At 35.2% G+C, this 24,448-nt stretch overlaps 1 protein-coding gene and 1 long non-coding RNA gene across 2 annotated transcripts; both read right to left on the bottom strand.

The window, feature by feature from the left end:
- Positions 1-17,637: 17,637 nt before the first annotated feature.
- LOC139859086 (uncharacterized) lies at positions 17,638-18,592 on the bottom strand. The gene is made up of 3 exons (XR_011763117.1): positions 18,373-18,592; positions 18,010-18,116; positions 17,638-17,910 (listed from the first exon to the last, which is right to left on the bottom strand). It is a non-coding gene; the product is annotated as an uncharacterized lncRNA (long non-coding RNA).
- Positions 18,593-20,331: 1,739 nt separating this feature from the next.
- LOC139860705 (histone-lysine N-methyltransferase ATX4-like) lies at positions 20,332-22,641 on the bottom strand. Its single transcript, XM_071849359.1, is given in 10 exon segments — positions 20,332-20,506; positions 20,586-20,660; positions 20,810-20,874; positions 20,877-20,895; positions 20,989-21,078; positions 21,851-21,976; positions 22,075-22,195; positions 22,197-22,218; positions 22,353-22,477; positions 22,548-22,641. Coding segments are annotated over 10 exon segments (846 nt in total). The 5' UTR covers positions 22,628-22,641; the 3' UTR covers positions 20,332-20,383.
- Between the last annotated feature and the right edge of the window lie 1,807 nt (positions 22,642-24,448).

The raw sequence follows: 24,448 nt of genomic DNA on the forward strand, positions 1-24,448 counted from the left end.
AATTTTTTTTTGGTTTTGGATTGTCGGTAACAAAAGCAAAGGTTGTTTTTGGTTGCCACAACAAACAAGACAGAGGTTGTTGACCTTTGTTGTTAAACATGGCACAAGTGAACAATAACAATAGATTATTGTTTTTTTTTTTTTTTGAAAAGAATAATGATGCGTTAATTTAATTGTATAAAATAAAATTAAAGAAAATGGTTTTCATTGATGACTATGAACAAACGCAAACAAAGTGTTTGTGGTATTTGGTGATTAAAAAAAAAGTGCATCTAAAGCTTCTACTGAAAATAATATGCATCTAAAGCTTCTACTGAAAATTAATGTGCAAGGTACAACATATAACTATATGGTCAAATTCATTTGAACCTTCGGAGTCACAAGTATATGATGTATATATATTACTCAATTAACAAAATAGTAAATCGAAATTAATTCATATGAATAGTAAAACGAAATTAATTAATTTACTATTCACATAAAAAAGCGCATATGATGAAAAGCGCATCGCATATGATAAAAAGCGAATATGGTGAAAAACACAGCGCATATGATTAAAGGCGTATATGGTGAAAAGGATATATGATAAAAAAGGCACATATGGTGATTAATGAAAAGTATATTGTGAAAAAGAATCACAAATGTTTCTTGAAAGAATTCAAGGTAAGATATATGAACCAATTCATCCATCATGTGAACCATTTTGATATTTCATGGTTCTAATAGACGCATCTAGCGGATGGTCTCATATTTGTATGTTATCGAGCCGTAATATGGCATTTGCAAAGTTTCTTGCACAAATTATTAAATTGAGAACACATTATTCTGATTACACCATTAAAAGGATGAGACTTGATAATGCTGGTGAGTTAACATCTCAAGCATTTAATGATCATTATATATCTACAGGGATTGTTGTTGAACATCCAGTTGCTCATGTGCATACACAAAACTGGTTTAGCTGAATCAATAGATAAACGCTTGCAGCTAATAACTAGACAATTGATAATGAGTACAAATCTCTCAATATTTATATGTGGACATGTAAATTTACATGCTGCGACATTAATTCGCATTATACCATGTGGAAGTCATAAATATTTTCACTTAATACTTGATTTTGGCCAAGAGCCAAATATTTTCCACCTTAGAACATTGGTTGTGCAGTGTATGTTCCAATTGTATCACCACAATACAATAAAATGGTTCTTCAAAGAAAGATGGTAATATATTTTGGATATAAAACATCTTCAATCATAAGATATATTGAACCCATGATGGGTGATGTTTTTACAGCACGTTTTGCTGATTGTCATTTTAATAAAACATTGTTCCCTAGATTAGGGGGAGAAAAAAAAATAAAATAAAATGATGCTTCATGATGTGAACATCAATTAAGGTATATTGAACTCGCACAAAAGAATGTGAAACGAAAGTTCAAAAATAATGCATATGCAAAAACTTGCAAATTAATTACTTTATGCATTTACAGATATAAAAAAAAGTGACTAAATCATATATACCAGCGATAAATGCTCCAGCTCGAACTGAAATTCCAAAAGCTGGCAATAATGTCACTGTTGAGTCTTTGCCACGCATCAAACGTGGAAGATCAATTGGTTCCGAAGATAAAAATCCTCGAAAAAGAAAATCAGCTGATAATGAGGTAAAAGAAAGTGTTCAAGAAGAACCACAAATCAATATTCCTTCTGCAGAGGATATTGATAAATGTAAATACTAAAATTGCGATAAATTATGCAATATTATGGAACTGAAATGAAATTAAAATCTCTATGAGATATTTTCATATAATGTTACAATGACATCATGAATAAAGATGATGATCTGGAACTAAAATCTGTCATTGAATATACAAAATGGACATGATTGAGCTCAATGGAAAGGAGCAATACGAGCTGAATTAGAATCGCTCGATAAAAGAAAAGTTTTCGGATCAATCGTTATCACTTTTAAAGATGTGAAACGTATGGGATACAAATGAATTTTTATCCAAAAAGAAATGTGCAAATGAAGTTACAAGGCAAAACTAGACTTGTAACTCAATATTTCCCACAAAGACCAGAAATGAATTAGGAGGAAAACTTATCCTCCTGTAATGGATACAATTACTTATTAGATACTTAATCAACCTGGTAGTTATTTAAATGCATCTCATGAATGTTGTTACTACTTATCTGTATGGATCACTTAATAGTGATATATATGAATATACCTAAAGGGTTAAGGTATCATAAGCATCTAATGTAAAACCCAAGGGAATATATTCCATTAAATCACAAAGATTTCTAAATGGGTTTATACAAATGGGACGTATGTGGTATAACCGATTAAATGACTACTTGATAAAAAAAGGGTATACATATAAACTTATTTTGCACGTATGTTTTATAAAAACAATGTTCGGATATGTGATCGTAGTTGTTTATGTCAATGTTCTTAACATCATATGAACAAATAAAGAAATCTATGAAATCATTCAACTTCTAAAGAATTATTTTGAAATGAAAGATCTTAAAAAAAAACCAAGTATTACCTTGGATTGCAAATTCAGCATATGCTTAATGGTTTACTTGTACATCAAACAACTTATACCGAAAAGATTTTAAAACATTTTTTTTTAAAGACAAACTCATTGTTGTTAGATCACTCAATATTGACACTGATCTATTCCATCCCTGCGAAGATCATGAAAATCTTAACAGATCGAAAGTTCCATTTTTTTAGTGCAATTGAGGTTCTTATGTATCTTATAGATTGTACAAGACCTGACATTTCTCTTGCAGTTAATTTGTTGGCAAGATTCAGCTCAAATGACAATGGAGCGGGATCAAACACATATTTTGATACCCTTGAGGAACTTCTTATTTAAAATTATTTTATTCTAACGCTTCAAAACAAGATTCGGTTGATTATGTATATGCAGGTCATTCATCAAATCCTCATAAAGATAAATCTCAAACTCGATATGTATTCCTAAATGGAGGTACCACAAAATCATGGCGTTCTTAAAATAAACACTTGTTGCAACATCATCAAATCATGACGAAGTGATTGTATTATATGAAACTACTCAAAAATGTGTTTGGTTGAGATCAATGACACAAATCATTAATGATTCTTGTGGACTAGAACGCTATAAAAGACCAACAACTATCTTCACCAATAACTATATATGAAGATAATGCAGCTTGCATAATACAAATGAAAGAAGAGTATCAAAAGTGACAGAACAAAATATAAATGTTGATGAGGCGCCAAAACCATAGACGATCTTAACGGTCATAAGTTTGATGGAAAAGAATGGTATGTTGGTAAGGCTCAGAAAAGACTACAAGAGAATAGGAATTGAAACAAGGGTTTGAGCAAACCATGAAGGAGACTGTAGACAAATCACAGGGGCTAAACTTGTACATAAAAGATTTAGATGATACAGTTTCAGATGAAAACCTCAGATTCTTCTCATATACTCAAGATCTCGTAAAAGACAACCAGATTAAAATGAGATACGTCCAATCAACAACTCTGCCGATCTTTATACCAAAGCACTGCCAACTGCTATTTTCAGAACACACGTTCATAATATTGACATGAGGCATGTTCAGAAGATGTAACAACTCAGACGTTGCCTACTTGAGGGGGAGTCAACTCTATGCTGCACTCTTTTTCCCTTAGCTAAAGTTTTATCCCAATGGGTTTTCTTTAGCAAGGTTTTTAACGAGGCAGTACTAGTTATTCTCTAATAAAATTGTCATCCAAGGGGGAGTGTTATAAAATATCTAGATTGGATGTTAATTTTATTATTATTATATTTCTTGCATAGTAATATTTTATGCTATAAATAGACATGTATGCTTGCCATTTAAGGTGTACCATTTCTCTTGAAATATCAATATCAATATTTCTTCTCTCCTTCTTCTCTCTTTTTCTCTCTTTGTTCTTATAACCATTAAAGGTAGTTATAAGCCTACTGAATTATAACATCGACTTTTATTTTATTTTCTTTAAGGGAAAAAAAACAAGAAACTTCGTTATCAAAGAATTTTCATCAAAAAAATGAAAGAACATGTATCAAAACAAGTATAAAGAGAGAGCTAGATAACAAACAACACAAAACCCGTCACTAACCTAACCTAAGACCTATTCTACCTCGATGAAAGTCAACCAACCAAAACATAAATCACTACGACTCTTAAGACTAATCCTAACGCGGCGTCAATTTTTCTCCTTCATCCCACTTGGCAACATCTTTGACGCCTTTGACGCCTTTGACGCCTCAGGCGTCAGTCGAAAAGTTGACGGATCAGTAAAGTGGTGTCAAATATTTTTTTAGCCAATCAGATTTCTTTACATATTTTTATATATTATTAATTAATAAATTTTATACCCAACTACCAATAATATTTTACCACATCACCATTCACAAATTTAACCCTCAAATTTGACACTCCCCTTTATTTAACTTCATTTATTGACCTTGCCAAATCACCAAAAAGTACAGAACTTGCCTTTGACGTTACCGCCACGGTTAGAAACAGTTTAATATTTGGGTTTAGTTTATATATTTTTTTTTTTTGAAAAGCAAAGCAATATATTAATCACGAAACATATACAAGGTTCTTGAGCCTAACGGCCCAAACAATAATACAAGCCCGACATGTTGCAAAGTAAGCAACCAAACCTAAAGCTAAACTCAATATACATTCACGACAATACCATCTAATTTAGGTACGTGGTAGGATTACACAACCAAGTTAACCAATCGAATTTTCGACCTCGAGATCTATGAGAAATGTAACATCCCGCCTTTTTCCATTTACTTTTCCGTTTAACTATTTAAGTTCCGTTATATGTTAATAACACATCTCGTTAATACGCGTTTGAATTATCTCGTTTAGGTAATTCCCGTACCCGGTTCCTAAGTTGAGGGACTAAAGTTGCCAAATGGAGAAAGAGATGACTAGGTCAACTAGTCAACTCTTTCCTCTCCATTCATTCTATCACCTCCCCCAAAATAATACTTCACCTTTTCCTCTCAAACCCTCAAACCTTCAATCATCATCTAAATTCGTTCAAGAAGGATTCGATCAAAACAAATTGCATATTTGAACTCCTCGTGATCTCCTCTTCGTTTCCATACCGATTTCATCAATTTTGGGTAACTTTCTAAAATCACTAATTCTTGTGTTCTTGAGATTTTTAAGTTATAAGGTTGTTAATTAGTGTCTATGGCTCGAGTCTAGTTTGTTTATGTGATTTGTATGCTCGTTTTTGATATTTTGATGTAACTAGTTCATATTGAAAGAATGCTTGCTTAATCTTGAATTTTAGGTGTTCATATGTTGTTGAATGATGAAAGTTCATGTTTTAATTGTGTTCCTAACATCACTAGCTTCAAATTGGTATGTAGGTTGACATGGATTAGTTTCATATGCAAGATTGTTGAATTTGTGATTTTGGATTAGGGTTTGATGAGCTTTACATGAACTTTTGATGCGTCAAATGCTATGAGATATTGTTGTTAAGTGTTTTGTTGCAATGTGTGTTTGATTACCTTCGAAACGGCATAACATACATGTAAATTGGTTGCCCGAATCATAAAATGCGTTTTTGGAACTTAAACTTTGATTATGAATGTTTAATTACGGTTTTTGGTTGTTGTAAGTGGAAGTTTGATTGATGAAATGTACTTAGTTGTATTCCTCGTCAAAATACCTTTCCAACGATATATAATAGGCATTATAAGTGTTTGCGGGTCAAGAGTTGGGTTGGAAAAGGTTTTGGCTCGTGCATACTTTGGAAAAACAGAATCAGACCTGCACAGAGGGTGGCGCGGCGCGCCCCTACCCCGCGCGGCGCGCCGAATGGCCTGGACAGATTCTGTCCAACTTGGTCAATTTTTGAATAATGTTTGGCATGCTACGCACCTCCGATTAACATGTAACTTGGCCAACATGCTCATATATGATTTCTAAGATTAGAAAAATAGTTCGGAACCCGACCCGAACGTGTTGACTTTCGTTGACTTTGACCGACCAAAGTTTGACTTTTTGTCAAACTTAACCAAATGATTATGCAACCTTCCTAACTCATTTATATACTTGTATCTTGCATGAAACTTGGCAATTTGATTTCACATGCTAAATAATCGAGTCGTAACGAGCCATAGGACAAATTGAACATCTTTGACCTATCGTGTTTACCGTTATTGATACAACCTATTGTTTAGGTCAAGACTAGCATTGTTCTTTGCACACGTTTACTTGTTGAAGTACTTTACTACTCGTGCACTCAAGGTGAGATCATAGTCCCACTTTTACTCTTTTTGAACTTATATTTGGGATGAGAAAACATAAACGATTCTTTTGAACTAAGTGAACACAAGTACAGGAAAACAAACATTCTACATACGAGTTTAGAACAAAATCCTCAATTCGATTATCATTAGTTACACTTGCCGGGTGTAAGCGAGAACTTATGTTGTATGGATCCATATGGGTTTGACAAACCCTCATTCAAACGGTTCGCTACCGTTTACGAATGAAATATATTTTCGAGAAACAGTGTATGTTCTAGCACTAAGTGATGGGGTTCAATGGAAGGAAACGTTAAGCATTGATAATTGGGTGCTCGTGAAACAAACTTTTGGAATGTATTACTATTATTTCATTGATGCAAATCTTGTGGTTCACTTGTACTTACTTACTTAAACCTATGATTTCACCAACGTTTTCGTTGACAGATTTCTATGTTTTTCTCAGGTCCTTGAACGATACATGATACATGCTTCCGCTCATTATTTTGATACTTGCATTGGATGTCGAGTATATATGCATACATGGAGCGTCTTTTGGATACTTTTAAATTATGTCGCATAAGTTTCATTTGTACTTAAAACTATGTATCGTAACTTGTGGTGGAACTATTCTTGTAAACTTGAACAACCTTTACATTTGAAATGAATGCGACATATCTTTTGGTCAAACGTTGTTTTAAAGACTTATGACCACGTAACGGGACCTAAGTAGACGGCGCCGTCAATGACGATTTGGCCGGGTCGCTACAGATGGTATCAGAGCGTTGGTTGTAGGGATTTAGAGTTCATTAGTGTCAACCCCGAGTCATAGGGTACATTGGTGAGTCTAGACTACAACCGGCATATAGACTTGAAGTAGGAATTACTTGACTACTTGTGCATTTATACTCGAACGCTTCTACTCACATCTACTCTTAGTTCATCTTAATCTCACGTTGTTTAATTTGATTGACACGCCACCTTGACTATATGAAATGATGTCGAATGCACATATGAATCAGGGTAATATAATTTCCGGGATTATATTACGGTGACTCATATGAACGTTCCGACATTATGGCATAAAGAATTTAAGGCGAGTCGAGAAAAAAAAAAAAAAAAAAAAAAAAAAAAAAAAAAAAAAAACTTCTCTTTATCTTTATTCTATATCACGGTTAGTATTATTGAGAATACTAATCAATGATATTCTTGTGTCTTGAAGGAACAATGGCTCCTCGTCGTGTACGCCGCAATGAAACTCCCGAACAAGCTCTCGAACGGATGATAGCTACCGCCGTAGATGCGGCCATGGCCGGTCACTCATCCAACAACAATAATAACAACAACAATAACAACCACAACAACAACAACAACAACAATGGAGCCGGAAACTCAAACGAGGGATGCTCCTATAAAGCTTTCATGGGGTGCAAACCTCACACTTTTGATGGAACCGGGGGACCGGTCGTGCTCACCCGATGGTTTGAGCAAACGGAAGCCGTCTTTAGCATAAGCGGTTGTCGGGACCAAGACAAGGTCAAATACTCCACTCACACTTTCTCCGGAATTGCTCTTACATGGTGGAATACTTATGTACAATCGGTGGGTACCGATGAAGCTCATGCCCTCTCTTGGGCCGATCTAAAGGAAAAGATGATTGTTGAATATTTTCCGCGCGAAGAAACCCGAAAGCTTGAGGAAGAACTAAGAGCTTTGAAAGCGGTCGGAAACGACCTTAAAGCTTATAATCAACGCTTCGCCGAACTATCCTTGATGTGTCCTAATCTTGTTAACCCCGAATCTCAAAGGATTGAGCTCTACATGCTCGGTCTTCCAAAAAGCATCAAACAAGGGGTGATGTCATCCAAACCCACTACTCATCAAGCCGCTATGAACATGGCTCGCCAACTAATTGAAACGATTGACGAAATCGTAGTTTCGGCACCTAAGGCCGAGGATAAATCGGGCGGCAACAAAAGAAAGTGGGAACCCTCCCAATCAAGCAACAACAACTTTGCTAAGAAGCCTTACACCTCCGACGGCAAGAAAGGTTATGCCGGGAACCTGCCTCTTTGCAACAAATGCAACAAACATCACTTTGGCGAATGTAGTAAGATAATTTGCCACCGGTGCCAAGGAGTTGGTCATAAGGCCAACGATTGTAAAAGTGCCACTCCCGTCGCTCGAAAGTGGCCCAATGCACCGAAGACGGGCACTTGTTATGAATGTGGCCAAACGGGCCATTATAGAAATGCATGCCCGAAGAGGAAAGATAACCCCAATACGCGCGGCCGAGCTTTCAACATAAACACCGAGGAAGCCCGGGATGACACTGAACTAGTCACGGGTACGTTTCTTCTCAACAATTCTTATGTCTCTTGCTTATTCGATTCGGGTGCCGATAAATGCTTTGTATCCAAGACTTTGACTCATTCTTTTAGCACTCCACCTCTTCCATTAGATACCACTTATACCATTGAAGTAGCTAACGGAAAACTATTAAGTGCCGACACATATTACCGGGGGTGTACGTTAAACATTTTGGGTAAGGAATTTGAAATTGACTTGATACCCATGGAACTAGGAAGCTTTGATGTAATAATCGGTATGAATTGGTTAGTCAAAACGAAATCTCACATTCTTTGTGATCTTAACGCAATCCGAATTCCTATCGAGAATGGTGAACCTTTGATTGTTTATGGCGATAAGAGTTGCACCAGACTCAACCTCGTTTCGTGCCTTAAAGTTAGAAAACTACTCCGTAAGGGTTGTTTTGCGATCCTTGCCCACGTTAAGAAAGTCGAGTCCGATGAGAAGCACATCGATGATGTGCCAATTGTTAGTGACTATTCCGATGTATTTCCCGATGAATTGCCGGGTCTTCCGCCTCATCGACCGGTTGAATTCCAAATCGATCTTATTCCAGGAGCCGCACCCGTAGCACGTGCACCATATAGACTCGCTCCATCTGAAATGCAAGAATTGCAAAGTCAAATCCAAGAACTACTTGATCGTGGTTTTATCCAACCTAGCCATTCACCTTGGGGCGCTCCGATTTTGTTTGTTAAAAAGAAAGACGGATCCCTACGAATGTGCATTGATTATCGTGAACTAAATAAATTGACGGTTAAGAACCGATATCCTCTTCCTCGCATCGATGACCTCTTTGATCAACTACAAGGGTCTTGTGTATATTCGAAAATCGATCTCCGCTCGGGTTATCATCAATTAAGGGTTAAGGGGGAAGATGTCTCCAAAACCGCTTTCCGGACTCGTTACGGTAGTTATGAATTCCTTGTCATGCCATTTGGTCTCACTAACGCACCGGCGGTGTTCATGGATCTTATGAACCGCGTGTGCAAACCGTATCTCGATAAATTCGTTATTGTGTTCATCGATGACATATTGATCTATTCTAAAAATGAAGAAGAGCACGAACAACATCTCCGACTTGTGCTTGAACTTTTAAGACAAGAACAACTCTATGCCAAATTCTCCAAGTGTGAATTTTGGTTAAAGGAAGTTCAATTTCTTGGTCATGTTGTAAGTGACCAAGGTATTAAAGTCGATCCATCGAAAATCGAAGCCATTAGCAAATGGGAGACTCCTACTACTCCTACTCACATTCGTCAATTTTTGGGTCTCGCCGGGTACTATCGTAGATTCATCGAAAATTTCTCTTTGGTTGCACGTCCTCTAACCGCCTTGACTCACAAGGGAAAGAAATTCATTTGGGCGACCGAACATGAATCCGCATTCCAAATCTTGAAAACGAAGCTAACCACCGCTCCTATCTTGTCACTTCCCGAAGGCAATGATGACTTTGTTGTATATTGCGATGCCTCAAAACATGGTTTTGGGTGTGTATTGATGCAACGAACGAAAGTCATTGCTTATGCTTCTCGACAACTCAAAATCCATGAACGAAACTACACGACGCATGATCTCGAACTCGGAGCCGTCGTCTTTGCACTTAAAATGTGGAGACACTATCTTTATGGAACCAAGAGTACTATCTTCACCGATCACAAAAGCCTTCAACACATTTTCGATCAAAAACAACTAAACATGAGACAACGAAGGTGGATTGAAACCTTAAACGATTACGATTGCGAGCTTCGTTACCATCCCGGGAAGGCAAATGTAGTAGCCGATGCCTTAAGTCGAAAAGAAAGAGTGGTGCCTCTTCGTGTCCGAGCCTTAAACATCACCATCCACACAAACCTTAATAGCCAAATTCGGGTAGCCCAAGATGAGGCTCTCAAGGATGAAAACATCTCTCTCGAACACTTGAACGTCCTCACCTCTCGATTCGAAGTTAAAGAAACCGGACTCCGATATTTCGCCGGAAGAATTTGGGTGCCTAGTTATGGGGATCTACGAAGCCTTATTTTAGATGAAGCCCATAAGTCACGATACTCGATTCACCCCGGTGCCAATAAGATGTACCACGACCTTAAACAACTATATTGGTGGCCGAACATCAAAAGGGACGTAGCTACTTATGTTTCCAAGTGTTTGACATGTTCCAAAGTCAAAGCCGAACACCAAAGACCGTCCGGACTACTTCAACAACCCGAGATTCCGCAATGGAAGTGGGAAAGGATAACGATGGATTTTATCACCAAGCTACCAAAAACGACGGGCGGTTATGATACCATTTGGGTTATTGTTGACCGTCTCACCAAATCCGCACACTTCCTGGCCATGAAAGAAACGGACAAAATGGAGAAACTTGCACAACTTTACATTAAGGAGATCGTAGCCCGACACGGTGTACCTTTATCGATTATCTCCGACCGAGATGGCCGTTTCGTTTCTAGATTTTGGCGTACATTGCAAGAAGCGTTGGGAACGCGTTTAGACATGAGCACCGCATATCATCCTCAAACCGATGGACAAAGCGAACGTACAATTCAAACCTTAGAGGACATGTTACGAGCTTGCGTGGTTGACTTCGGAAAAGCTTGGGACAAGCACTTACCTCTCGCCGAGTTCTCTTACAACAATAGTTATCACGCGAGTATTAAAGCCGCACCTTTTGAAGCGCTATATGGCCGCAAATGTCGTTCACCTCTTTGTTGGGCCGAGGTAGGCGACGTGCAAATCACCGGACCCGAGCTCATTCACGAAACCACCGAGAAAATCGTTCAAATCCGAGATAGGCTTAGGACGGCCCGAAGTCGTCAAAAGAGCTATACCGATAAACGACGCAACGATCTTGAATTTCAAGTCGGTGACCGAGTAATGTTAAAAGTCGCACCTTGGAAGGGTGTAATCCGTTTTGGGAAACGCGGGAAGCTAAATCCGCGGTATATTGGTCCTTTCGAAATCTTGGAGCGTATTGGAACCGTTGCTTATCGTTTAGATCTTCCGCCTCAATTGAACTCCGTTCATCCTACCTTCCATGTATCTAACTTGAAAAAGTGTCTTGCCGAACCCGATATCGTCATCCCTCTCGAAGAACTTACTATTGATGACAAACTTCATTTTGTGGAGGAACCGGTTGAAATTGTGGACACCTCCGTCAAGACATTGAAACAAAGCCGAATCCCGATTGTCAAGGTTCGTTGGAATGCCAAAAGAGGACCCGAGTTTACTTGGGAAAGACAAGATCAAATGCAAAGGAAGTATCCTCATCTATTCGTGATTTCGGAAACGCAAGATCTCGAGGAAGAAACAACGACTACTACGCCTACTTAAATTTCGGGACGAAATTTCTTTTAAGGTGTAGGTAATGTAACATCCCGCCTTTTTCCATTTACTTTTCCGTTTAACTATTTAAGTTCCGTTATATGTTAATAACACATCTCGTTAATACGCGTTTGAATTATCTCGTTTAGGTAATTCCCGTACCCGGTTCCTAAGTTGAGGGACTAAAGTTGCCAAATGGAGAAAGAGATGACTAGGTCAACTAGTCAACTCTTTCCTCTCCATTCATTCTATCACCTCCCCCAAAATAATACTTCACCTTTTCCTCTCAAACCCTCAAACCTTCAATCATCATCTAAATTCGTTCAAGAAGGATTCGATCAAAACAAATTGCATATTTGAACTCCTCGTGATCTCCTCTTCGTTTCCATACCGATTTCATCAATTTTGGGTAACTTTCTAAAATCACTAATTCTTGTGTTCTTGAGATTTTTAAGTTATAAGGTTGTTAATTAGTGTCTATGGCTCGAGTCTAGTTTGTTTATGTGATTTGTATGCTCGTTTTTGATATTTTGATGTAACTAGTTCATATTGAAAGAATGCTTGCTTAATCTTGAATTTTAGGTGTTCATATGTTGTTGAATGATGAAAGTTCATGTTTTAATTGTGTTCCTAACATCACTAGCTTCAAATTGGTATGTAGGTTGACATGGATTAGTTTCATATGCAAGATTGTTGAATTTGTGATTTTGGATTAGGGTTTGATGAGCTTTACATGAACTTTTGATGCGTCAAATGCTATGAGATATTGTTGTTAAGTGTTTTGTTGCAATGTGTGTTTGATTACCTTCGAAACGGCATAACATACATGTAAATTGGTTGCCCGAATCATAAAATGCGTTTTTGGAACTTAAACTTTGATTATGAATGTTTAATTACGGTTTTTGGTTGTTGTAAGTGGAAGTTTGATTGATGAAATGTACTTAGTTGTATTCCTCGTCAAAATACCTTTCCAACGATATATAATAGGCATTATAAGTGTTTGCGGGTCAAGAGTTGGGTTGGAAAAGGTTTTGGCTCGTGCATACTTTGGAAAAACAGAATCAGACCTGCACAGAGGGTGGCGCGGCGCGCCCCTACCCCGCGCGGCGCGCCGAATGGCCTGGACAGATTCTGTCCAACTTGGTCAATTTTTGAATAATGTTTGGCATGCTACGCACCTCCGATTAACATGTAACTTGGCCAACATGCTCATATATGATTTCTAAGATTAGAAAAATAGTTCGGAACCCGACCCGAACGTGTTGACTTTCGTTGACTTTGACCGACCAAAGTTTGACTTTTTGTCAAACTTAACCAAATGATTATGCAACCTTCCTAACTCATTTATATACTTGTATCTTGCATGAAACTTGGCAATTTGATTTCACATGCTAAATAATCGAGTCGTAACGAGCCATAGGACAAATTGAACATCTTTGACCTATCGTGTTTACCGTTATTGATACAACCTATTGTTTAGGTCAAGACTAGCATTGTTCTTTGCACACGTTTACTTGTTGAAGTACTTTACTACTCGTGCACTCAAGGTGAGATCATAGTCCCACTTTTACTCTTTTTGAACTTATATTTGGGATGAGAAAACATAAACGATTCTTTTGAACTAAGTGAACACAAGTACAGGAAAACAAACATTCTACATACGAGTTTAGAACAAAATCCTCAATTCGATTATCATTAGTTACACTTGCCGGGTGTAAGCGAGAACTTATGTTGTATGGATCCATATGGGTTTGACAAACCCTCATTCAAACGGTTCGCTACCGTTTACGAATGAAATATATTTTCGAGAAACAGTGTATGTTCTAGCACTAAGTGATGGGGTTCAATGGAAGGAAACGTTAAGCATTGATAATTGGGTGCTCGTGAAACAAACTTTTGGAATGTATTACTATTATTTCATTGATGCAAATCTTGTGGTTCACTTGTACTTACTTACTTAAACCTATGATTTCACCAACGTTTTCGTTGACAGATTTCTATGTTTTTCTCAGGTCCTTGAACGATACATGATACATGCTTCCGCTCATTATTTTGATACTTGCATTGGATGTCGAGTATATATGCATACATGGAGCGTCTTTTGGATACTTTTAAATTATGTCGCATAAGTTTCATTTGTACTTAAAACTATGTATCGTAACTTGTGGTGGAACTATTCTTGTAAACTTGAACAACCTTTACATTTGAAATGAATGCGACATATCTTTTGGTCAAACGTTGTTTTAAAGACTTATGACCACGTAACGGGACCTAAGTAGACGGCGCCGTCAATGACGATTTGGCCGGGTCGCTACAAGAAAGCCATTCAAAAGACTTTACTTGAATCTCGTTTATTGCCACTGGAATGCACCAACCTTTTCCTCGAAAAACAACATTGTTTGTATTTACCCAAATAAGATAAGCACAAACCTATACGACCGCTTGCCACACGCACTTCCCATTTTCCGTCAAGTTAGTTGGCCCATTCCCACGTAGGATTTCATTCATACTAAGGTTGGGCATTAAGCCAAAACCCCGCCATGAAAAAACCCGGTTCCAAATATCCATAGACTTATTGCAAAAAATTAGTGAATGTTCAACGGTCTCGATGTCACCATCACATAACGGGCAACGGACGGTGTCTAAGTCTATACCTCGCTTATCTAGTTCATTCCTAACGGGTAGTCGTTTTTGAGTAGCCCTCCAAACAAACATTTCTATTTTCTTTGGGATTAATTTATTGCGCATAGTTTCATACGAGGAGGAGTTACCCGAATAAAAATGAACATAAATAATTGAAGTAAGACTTTTAACCGAAAAGTTACGGTTAGATGTGAGTGACCATTTCCATTCGTCTTTCTTGTCCCGATCAAATTTGTAGTCGCCGATAATTTTTTCAAGTTCAGCTAACTCACCCGTAGCTCGTCCCCTAGGTTCACGGGCCCAGCCCGCCTTGAATTTTGGCCCAGTAACAGCCCACTCGAATCTGTCCAAAACCGATGCCTGATCATCCGTGTCTAGTCTGTGAAGTCTCGGAAAAATTGTGCTTAGTCGACCTTTGCCCGTCCAATTCTCGTTCCAAAAGCTTGTTAAAGAACCATCACCAACTTTCTTGTAAAAGGAATCCCGAAATGGAATTCCCATCTCGGTAATCTCGGAACCTGTCAAAAGGATATCACGCCAAACACTCGGATTTAGGGATCGAATTTCTCCAACCCCTAAATCCAAGCCACCGTTTTGCCCATAAATGCTACGAATAATATTGCACCAAAGGGAGTTGGTTTCGGTTAAGAACCTCCACCACCATTTTCCCAAAAGAGCCAAGTTTTTGTGTTTTAGAAGTCCCAAATTTAGCCCGCCCAATTCGTAAGGTGAAACAACTTTTTCCCATTTAACCCATGAGATTTTGTGACTCGTATCCGACCCGCCCCAAAAAAACACTCGCCTCACATTCTCCAATATCTTTAACACACACTTTGGAGCGCGAAAAAGAGAGAAGAAATACAAGGGAAGACTATTTAGGATCGATTTGGTTAGCACAATTCTTCCTCCGGATGACAACGATCTCATTTTCCAACTCCAAAGCCTTGCTTTAATTTTCTCAACAGTGGTATCCCAATTTTTTGTTTTGACATTTTCTCACCAATTGGTAACCCTAAATATGTAAAAGGAAAGCTACCAACTTTACAATTCAATCGACTTGCCACATGGTTGATTTCATCCATATTAACCCCAATACCGTAGAGGCAACTTTTATTAAAATTCACTTTTAACCCGGATGCCAATTCGAAACACTTTAGAAGATTTTGGAGACTATAAGCATTCGATCGACTCCATTCCCCTATAAAGATAGTATCGTCGGCATATTGCAAATGGGAGAGAGGAACTTTATTATCTCCAATTTCAACACCTTTGAAAAGTCCCTTTTCGGTAGCAATTTTCGACATAATATTTAATCCTTCTCCGGCTAAAATAAAGAGGAAAGGTGATAACGGGTCTCCTTGCCTAATTCCCCTACCAAGTGAAAATTCACTAGTAGGAGAGCCATTAACTAAGACCGAGATGGATACGGATTTTAACCACGAACAAATCCAATTTATCCACTTGGAACCAAAACCCATACTTTTCATAACATCCAACAAGAACTCCCAATTAAGGCAATCAAAAGCCTTCTCGAAATCAACTTTGAAAAGAATACTTTTTCTTTTTCTTGCACGTAAATAATCAATGCTTTCGTTGACGATCAAAGCCCCATCTAAAATAAATCTACCTTTGATAAAGGCACTTTGTTCCGATCTTACAAGAGACGGGATCACTTTCTTTAACCTATTCGAAAGTAATTTAGCAATTATTTTATAGTAACTACCGATCAAGCTAATTGGTCGGTAGTCACTGAGGTTAAGAGGGTCCGTCTTTTTAGGGATAAGACAAATAAAGGACGCATTACAACCTTTCGAAATTTCACCCTTTTCACAAAACCACCGGATTGCTAAGATAAGATCATCTTTGATTAAGTCTCAATATTTTTTGTAAAACCTCATGTTGAACCCGTCCGGGCCCGGGGCTTTGGTACCCCCACAACCGAAAACCGCTTTTTTTATTTCTGACTCTTCAAAAGGCATTTCCAACATCTCACAATTTTCTGTCCGTCCCATTTGTAGGTCATCTATTATCATATCTGATACTATGAAATATTAGCCCATTCTTTACTTTTAGGCAAGCGTGCATGTCCAATATTTTTATCGTGAGTTGCATCAATAATATGGATTATCTATGTTTTAAAATTTTTACTACGCTAAATCTAAATCTAAATAATTAGAATAATTGTTAATTAATGTTTAACAGTTAATTTAGTAAAGATCCACTTGTACCACGAGGAGGAATAAGATAGTATAGCTTGTGTGTGACAATTTGCAATAGTCTGTAGACATGAACCAGTCAAACATCTCACGTGTACCTTGTTATGTACACGGTCAAACATGTTTCGAATGTTGTATTGTGTATTTTTATGAATACTACAAGTTACCTTAGTACACATTTTTTAAAAATATATATGAGTAGTAATATTATTCATTTAATTAGTATTTGTGTAAATAAATATTTATAGACACGTATTAAAATAATGTGAGTAATAGTAAACGCTTTAAATTATTAAATAAATATTTAATACTTTTGTTTAAAGACGATTTAACACCGTAGAGCCAAATGCCCAGTTAGATGGACTTTGAATTTGCTTTTGTAATTAACATTGGAAACGATACAACACTATAAAACATGTTTAGTTCTGTACATGTCATCACCCATTTATATTTGTGTATGTCAAATGTGGAGTGTTATATATATATATATATATATATATATATATATATATATATATATATATATATATATATATATATATATATATATATATATATTAGCTAAAGACCCGCGATTTCGAGGGATTTTTGAAGGGTCTTATTATTTAAGTCATAAAATTAAATATATATAAATTAAAAAACTATTATTATATATAGATGAGCATTAAACCAAATATTTTTTAGTGGTTTGAAATTTTTAAAGTTTCAAAATGTACTAACGAAGTATTATTAGGTCTATAATGGATATTAAACTAAATGTTTTATGTGGGATTCAAATTTTTAAAGTTTCAAAATGTACTAACGAATAAATAAAAAAAATGATTCAAATTAAATAAATCATCTCTGATATTGTAATGTAGTTTTAGGCGACTGGATTAAGAATTGTGGATGGTTATCTCAAATCTTCATTGTATTTTCCCACATATTCAACAATGTAGTTATGCTTGTTAGATGATCATGATTTGTGAATAATGCCATAACTCTTTGTCTTGTTGTTAGTACGTTGTGCATCCCTAAAAAAGTCTTCTGTCGTAATACGTCAGGCTATAATGAGTTGAAACATTATATTTGTAATAAAATGCATAATATTGTAATATTTTTTTAATTATTTAGAAGATGTATGAAATTTATGATTCGGTATACCTCATCCATAAAGTTATGCATAATGGTAAGCTTCCCAACTAAAAATGACATAGAATTGTGATAACTTGACATTGCCGCTTCGTCTCCTTTATTCACAAAATCTTTCCCTGTTAAAGTATTTAATATTGTGGCTTCTAAATTTCTAAATTTTGTAGTAAGTGCAATATCTTCGTTCGTAATTTCAGATGTTAAAGATTTCATTTTTTTCAAGTTTAGGTACAAAAACTTCAATATGATTGTTGATTAACTGTCACAATCAAGATTAAGTTAATGTATGTTAATCTCGAAATTGAAATATGAAAAAGTAGTTAATATAAAACCAATAATAATAAATAAGGTAAATAAATAGTTTCATGTACTTGCCTGTAGCATATCAGTTGGACGTAATCCACAAATCCACATTATACACTGCTGATTTTCGATGATCGGTAGAATATCGTCATCAATGAATTCTCCAATCAATCTTCTACGTAGTTGTAATATACGTTGGTGATGTTCAACAAATCAATCACTATACTTTTTGCTAAAGTTAATCGGATCTTCAGGAAATAATTAAACAAAAACTTATATGGTATACATAGTATTATTTTATAAAAGATCGAAGTATATAAATTATATTAAATTAAGATGTACCACAATTGAGGTCTTGGTTCCTGGGAATCTGTAAATGTGATATAATACTTTAGCAATGTAATTGTAAATGGATTGAGAATTGAAAGTCATAAATTTGTATATTTTCAATTTTTTGGTGTACATGTATTAAAAAGGTACATTTTGTAAACACTAAACCCTAAATCTAAACCTTTAAAGCTGGGACTCAATACCTTTGAAGCTGAGACCCGCCATGTGGAAGTTTTTCCATAAAATAGGCGCAGGTTCAATCCCCACTCGCGACAAGAATTTACAACTCTTGTGGCAGTGGGATGATGGTTGCTCCTGTCACATGTGTGAGGACCTAATGGAGGTACTTTTCCAGCATCCGACTCTTTCGGGGTGGGTCTGGTGGGTTTCCAAAGGAAACACAGAGTCGGGGTGTCCCTGCCAAACATACACCTTTTTGCCATAAAATCTAAACCTTAAACATACTAAACCCTAAACTATAAACCCTAAATCCTAAACAATAAACCCTAAAACCTAAATCATAAATTCTAAAATCTAAAGCCTAAACTCTAACATGTAAACCATAAACACTACACTCTAGACCCTATACACTAAACTCTAAACCCTATATCTAAACCCAAAAACCTAACCCTAAAACACCAACCCTTTACCCTACACACTAAACCCTAAATTCTAAATCTCAAACCCTAAACCCTAAACCCTGAACCTTAAATTCTAAAATCTAAACCCTAAACTCTAAACTATAGACCCTAAACCATATACCTTAAACCATATACACTGAACCCTAAACCCTATATCTCTACTCTAAACCGTAAATTGTAAAAACTAAACCCTATACCTTAAACCCTAAACCATAAATTCTAAAATCTAAACCTTAAACCTTAAAGTCTAAGCCATAAATCCTAATCACTAAACACTAAACTTTAAACCCAATATCTAAACCATAAACCCTAAATCAACCCTAAACACCTAACCGTTAACCCTACACACTAAACCCTAAGCCCTAAACTCTAAACCATAAATTCTAAAATTTAAACCCTAAACCTTAGACTCTAAAACCTAAACCCTATACATTAAACCCTAACCCTGTATCTAAACCCTAAACACTATACCCTAAACCATAAATCATAAACCTTAAACTCTATACCATAAATTCTAAAAAGCTAAACCCTAAACTCTAAAGCCTAAACCCTCAACCCTCAACCATAAACCCTAAACACTAAACTATAAACCCTATACATTAAACCCTAAAGCATAAATTCTAAAATCTTAACCCCAAACCCTAAATCTTAAATTGTAAACCATATACCGTAAACCCTAATTAGCAATTCCTAAACCTTAAACCATTAACTCTCAACGTTAATCTTTTTATCTATTAAGCTTATATTAGTTGTCAAAATGAATTTAGTTTGTACTATAAGTATATATAATTACAGATGTACAAAGAATATTCAAAGGATATTGAACCATAGAACATTTACTTCTCAGTCAAATACGTGTCAAGACTTTCTCATAACCAACATTCTTGGTGGTATTTGAATCACTCCTATTGTCGTCCAATATGATTGGTTTTAATCCGTTTTTTGTAGTCAAATACGCATATCTACAATGATTGTTTATTCATTGTATTGAAAGAAGTAAATACATATTAATAATTTTTGTAATATGATGTATATGCTACATGACAAATGTAATGTGTCATTATTATTTTTTATTTTTAGTTCTCATCACAATGTAGGATGAAAATATGGTTTTAGCAATATAAAAAGTCATACGTCAATTCGTCACCAGCAGCAATGTTGGTTTTAGCAATAAAGACTATCCGACTCGCGTGTTCACCCATACTCACGATCCTAACATAGCAATTTGGCATGAACTATAGTAACAACTAACAAGTTAGACATGTCAAACACTTAAAACAAATCCTCACTGAATCATATAAAACAATATCTTACCGAATGATTGATTAAGCGAGTCATATTACCCTTATATGTCGCATCAATTACAATATCCTCACTGATCTTAAAGAGCTACACAACTAAATTGACTTAATCACAATCAAGGTCTAGAAAATACACTAGTAATTAAAGTTATGCTACATTTAGCGATCATAAATAGTTGACTCACATAGAAATCTTTCTGTTATGCTATATTTAGTGATCATAAATAGTTGACTCACATAGCAATCTTTCCCTTGAGACCTATATTGTACCTCCCTTAAATCTGCAATGCTGCGCCTTATTCCTCACCACGGTATTCAAGAACCTGGAGACACATGCATCCCAACAAGAATTATAATTATAATAATAATTCAAAAATTCGACATATACTTTAAGAGTTAGGAATATAAAAGTATACCATATCTCCTTCTTGTAGTTGACGACGTGCAAATAGGCCCCACCCGTGTAATCCAGATTTACCAAAACAAACGCGATGTTTTACCATCATCTGAATTTAGACAGGAGGATTAGTACAATACACAAGTCTGGATATTAACATTTGTAAATGGTAACCAAAGTATAACTTTAATCTGTCGAGTCTTTCCTTAAATGTAGAACACCTTTTCAAGTCTTAAATATTCTGAGGACAAGAAAAAATTAATTTTTAAATTAAAAAAGAAGTAGAATAATGCCAGATATTTAATAAAAAGGCATGTGGTGTGTCTAGTGATAAGATTACATGGTAAAATGTTAACCCATCAATAGCAGCAACTGTGTATATATATATATATATATATATATATATATATATATATATATATATATATATATATATATATATATATATATATATATATACATTACTCGGTGGAATAATGCCTCTTTAACATCACTCTGAAACACGCAAAAAATAAGTAACAAGTTAGAACATGAGTAGCCACTAATTTATTGGAGTGTTGTAAGAGTGATGCACCTTAGTCAATGATCTTCTATATATGCAACACCTGGCAGCGAATAGTGGCTCAAAATCACCATTCTCCATTGTTGATGAATCAGAGAGTTCCGTATTTGTATTACACAAAAGGAGTCTTGAACCCCTGAAACTCTGTTTTCATATTTCTCTTTCTATCAACCCCTTTGCACAAAACATCTCTGACGAAGTCCTGATCACGATACCGTTATCTTCGGGCTTTCTGCATCAATATCAAGACAATCATGTACATGTTCTAATTTGATTGCAATGTTCTAATTTGATTGCAACTCGGTACTCAGATATTGACCAAGTTTGACTTTGACCAATTTTGACCAACTTTCAGAGCCTGTGAAGCACACATTGCATGAAAGTGCGTGGCACACGTGCAGCACTGTATGTAAGAACCATGAACTTGCTTGCAAATCACACATGTCTACAATTTACGCGCACAAAAAGGGAATTAAAAGTTTGAAATATATTCAATCCAACCATCATTCATAGATTTAAATGAGACTTTGATAATGTTTCTACCTTCTCTAATGATTTGGGTGAAATCCGTAAAATTCCGGCTGCGGGTTCCATCTTTTCACCGCTTAAAAAGGCAACCTCGGGTCGGAACCATGCACATATGACATGAACCCACAAGGTGTCAATTAGTAGGCTTCAATGCACCACCTACACCACCATAATGTAACTGAGGAAAAATTAATAAAAAATAATTTCAAAAGTGTAGCTAGTTCAATATCAAGTTAACGATGTACCTTTAACTGCATTCCAAAAATAAATAAATAACATTAAAAATGTTGTACCTTTAATAGGACAGAGACAGTACTCTCGTTCAACCCCGAGTATTTCACATGCCCTGTAAACCCAAGATGTGAAATCATCGATATCTTTGACTCCATAGCATTCTTCATGGACTGCTATTTGACATCTGATATAAAAAAAAGCTGTAATTATTGTATAGATACACTATAAAACATAGATTTAGATAATAGTAAGACCTGTTGCAGATGATAATTTTGGTAATGTCACAATCTTCATCCCATCTACAGATAGCACATCGTTCGGTAGTCCACCTCATTACATAATATAGAGTTTAATATCTCAAAAAGAACAGCTCATTAACTAACTAGAGACCCGTGTTCTTATAAAAACTCATTTAATCAATGTTCACAGGTAGCGCTACTATTGCTTTTAGCGTAAGGTACATTCCTAAATCACAAACAATAAACTAAAGACATATTATCTGTTATGTCGCCTCTTTCGTTTTGACCCATTTTTTTAACGACCCGTCCTAATCCATCTGGACTAATACATTACATTTGGTTACATCGCGAGGTGCTTGACCTCTATATGATACATTTTACAAACATCGCATTCGTTTTTAAAAGACAAACTTTCATTTACATCGAAAGTTGACAGCATGCATACCATTTCATAATATATCCAACTATAATTGACTTAATAATAATCTTGATGAACTCAACGACTCGAATGCAACGTCTTTTGAAATATGTCATGAATGACTCCAAGTAATATCTCTAAAATGAGCAAATGCACAGCGGAAGATTTCTTTCATACCTGAGAATAAACATGCTTTCAAGTGTCAACCAAAAGATTGGTGAGTTTATTAGTTTATCATAATCATTCATTTCCATCATTTTAATAGACCACAAGATTTCATATATTGACACGTGTAACTCGCGAATTAAAATTCATTCATATGGATTGAACACCTGGTAACCGACATTAACATCATGCATATAGAATATCCCCAAAACAGAAATCCATCTGTATAATATAAACTCGAAGTACTAAAGCATACCATTTTCCAGTATGGGGGGTGTTAGTGCCCGTAGATCTACCTTTAGGATTCGCGTCAATTAGGGTGTATGTTCCCTAATTCTTAGGCTACCAAGCTAAAAGGGTGATATTCGATTTTGATAATCCAACCATAGAATGTAGTTTTGAGTACTTGTGTCTATTTCGTCAAACATTTATAAAAACAGCGCATGTATTCTCAGTCCAAAAAATATATATTGCAAAAGCATTTAAAAAGGGAGCAAATGAAACTCACAATACTGTATTTTGTAGTAAAAATACATATGACGACATTGAACAATTGTAGGGTTGGCCTCGGATTCAAGAACCTATATGAATTATATATATTAAAACATATAATGAACATATAATGGTATTCAACTCAGTTTATATGAATTATATAATATATTACTTATTTAAAATAATAATGTATTTATTATTTCAGATGTTATATATATCTATATATGTTATTTTATACTAAAGTAGTAAATTAGATATACTTATGATATACGTAATAACTATATTTTTATATAAATATCTTTTATTTGCTAAAATAATAATTATGATAATACTAAAATAATGATATTAATACTAATAATTAATTTTAATAATGATATATAATATTAATTTTTGTAATAACATTAGTCAGTTTATTTGTAGTAGTAATAATAATAATAATAATAATAATAATAATAATAATAATAATAATAATAATAATAATAATAATAATAATAATTTTGATAAGATAATAATAATAATAATGTTGAAAATAATAATAAAAGAGTTACATATATTCCTACTTATGTTAATTTTTCCGCTATCCTCATTATTTTCATAATAGTAACATTTGTATTCTTAATATTATCTTTTATCAATATCTATGTTTATATCTATATTCATACCACATTTAAACTTAATCATATTTTTATTATATTCATTTCATAGCAATAACTTAATTATTATTATCTTTATCATACATGTGTGTTTATATCCGTCTTAATATCTTATACTCATAATCTACTTCATACTTAAACTTTTTAATGATCATGACCTTAATCATATTTATCTTAATACTTTAATA

This window comes from Rutidosis leptorrhynchoides, chromosome 1 (assembly GCF_046630445.1).
Source record: "Rutidosis leptorrhynchoides isolate AG116_Rl617_1_P2 chromosome 1, CSIRO_AGI_Rlap_v1, whole genome shotgun sequence".
Classification (NCBI taxonomy): domain Eukaryota; kingdom Viridiplantae; phylum Streptophyta; class Magnoliopsida; order Asterales; family Asteraceae; genus Rutidosis; species Rutidosis leptorrhynchoides.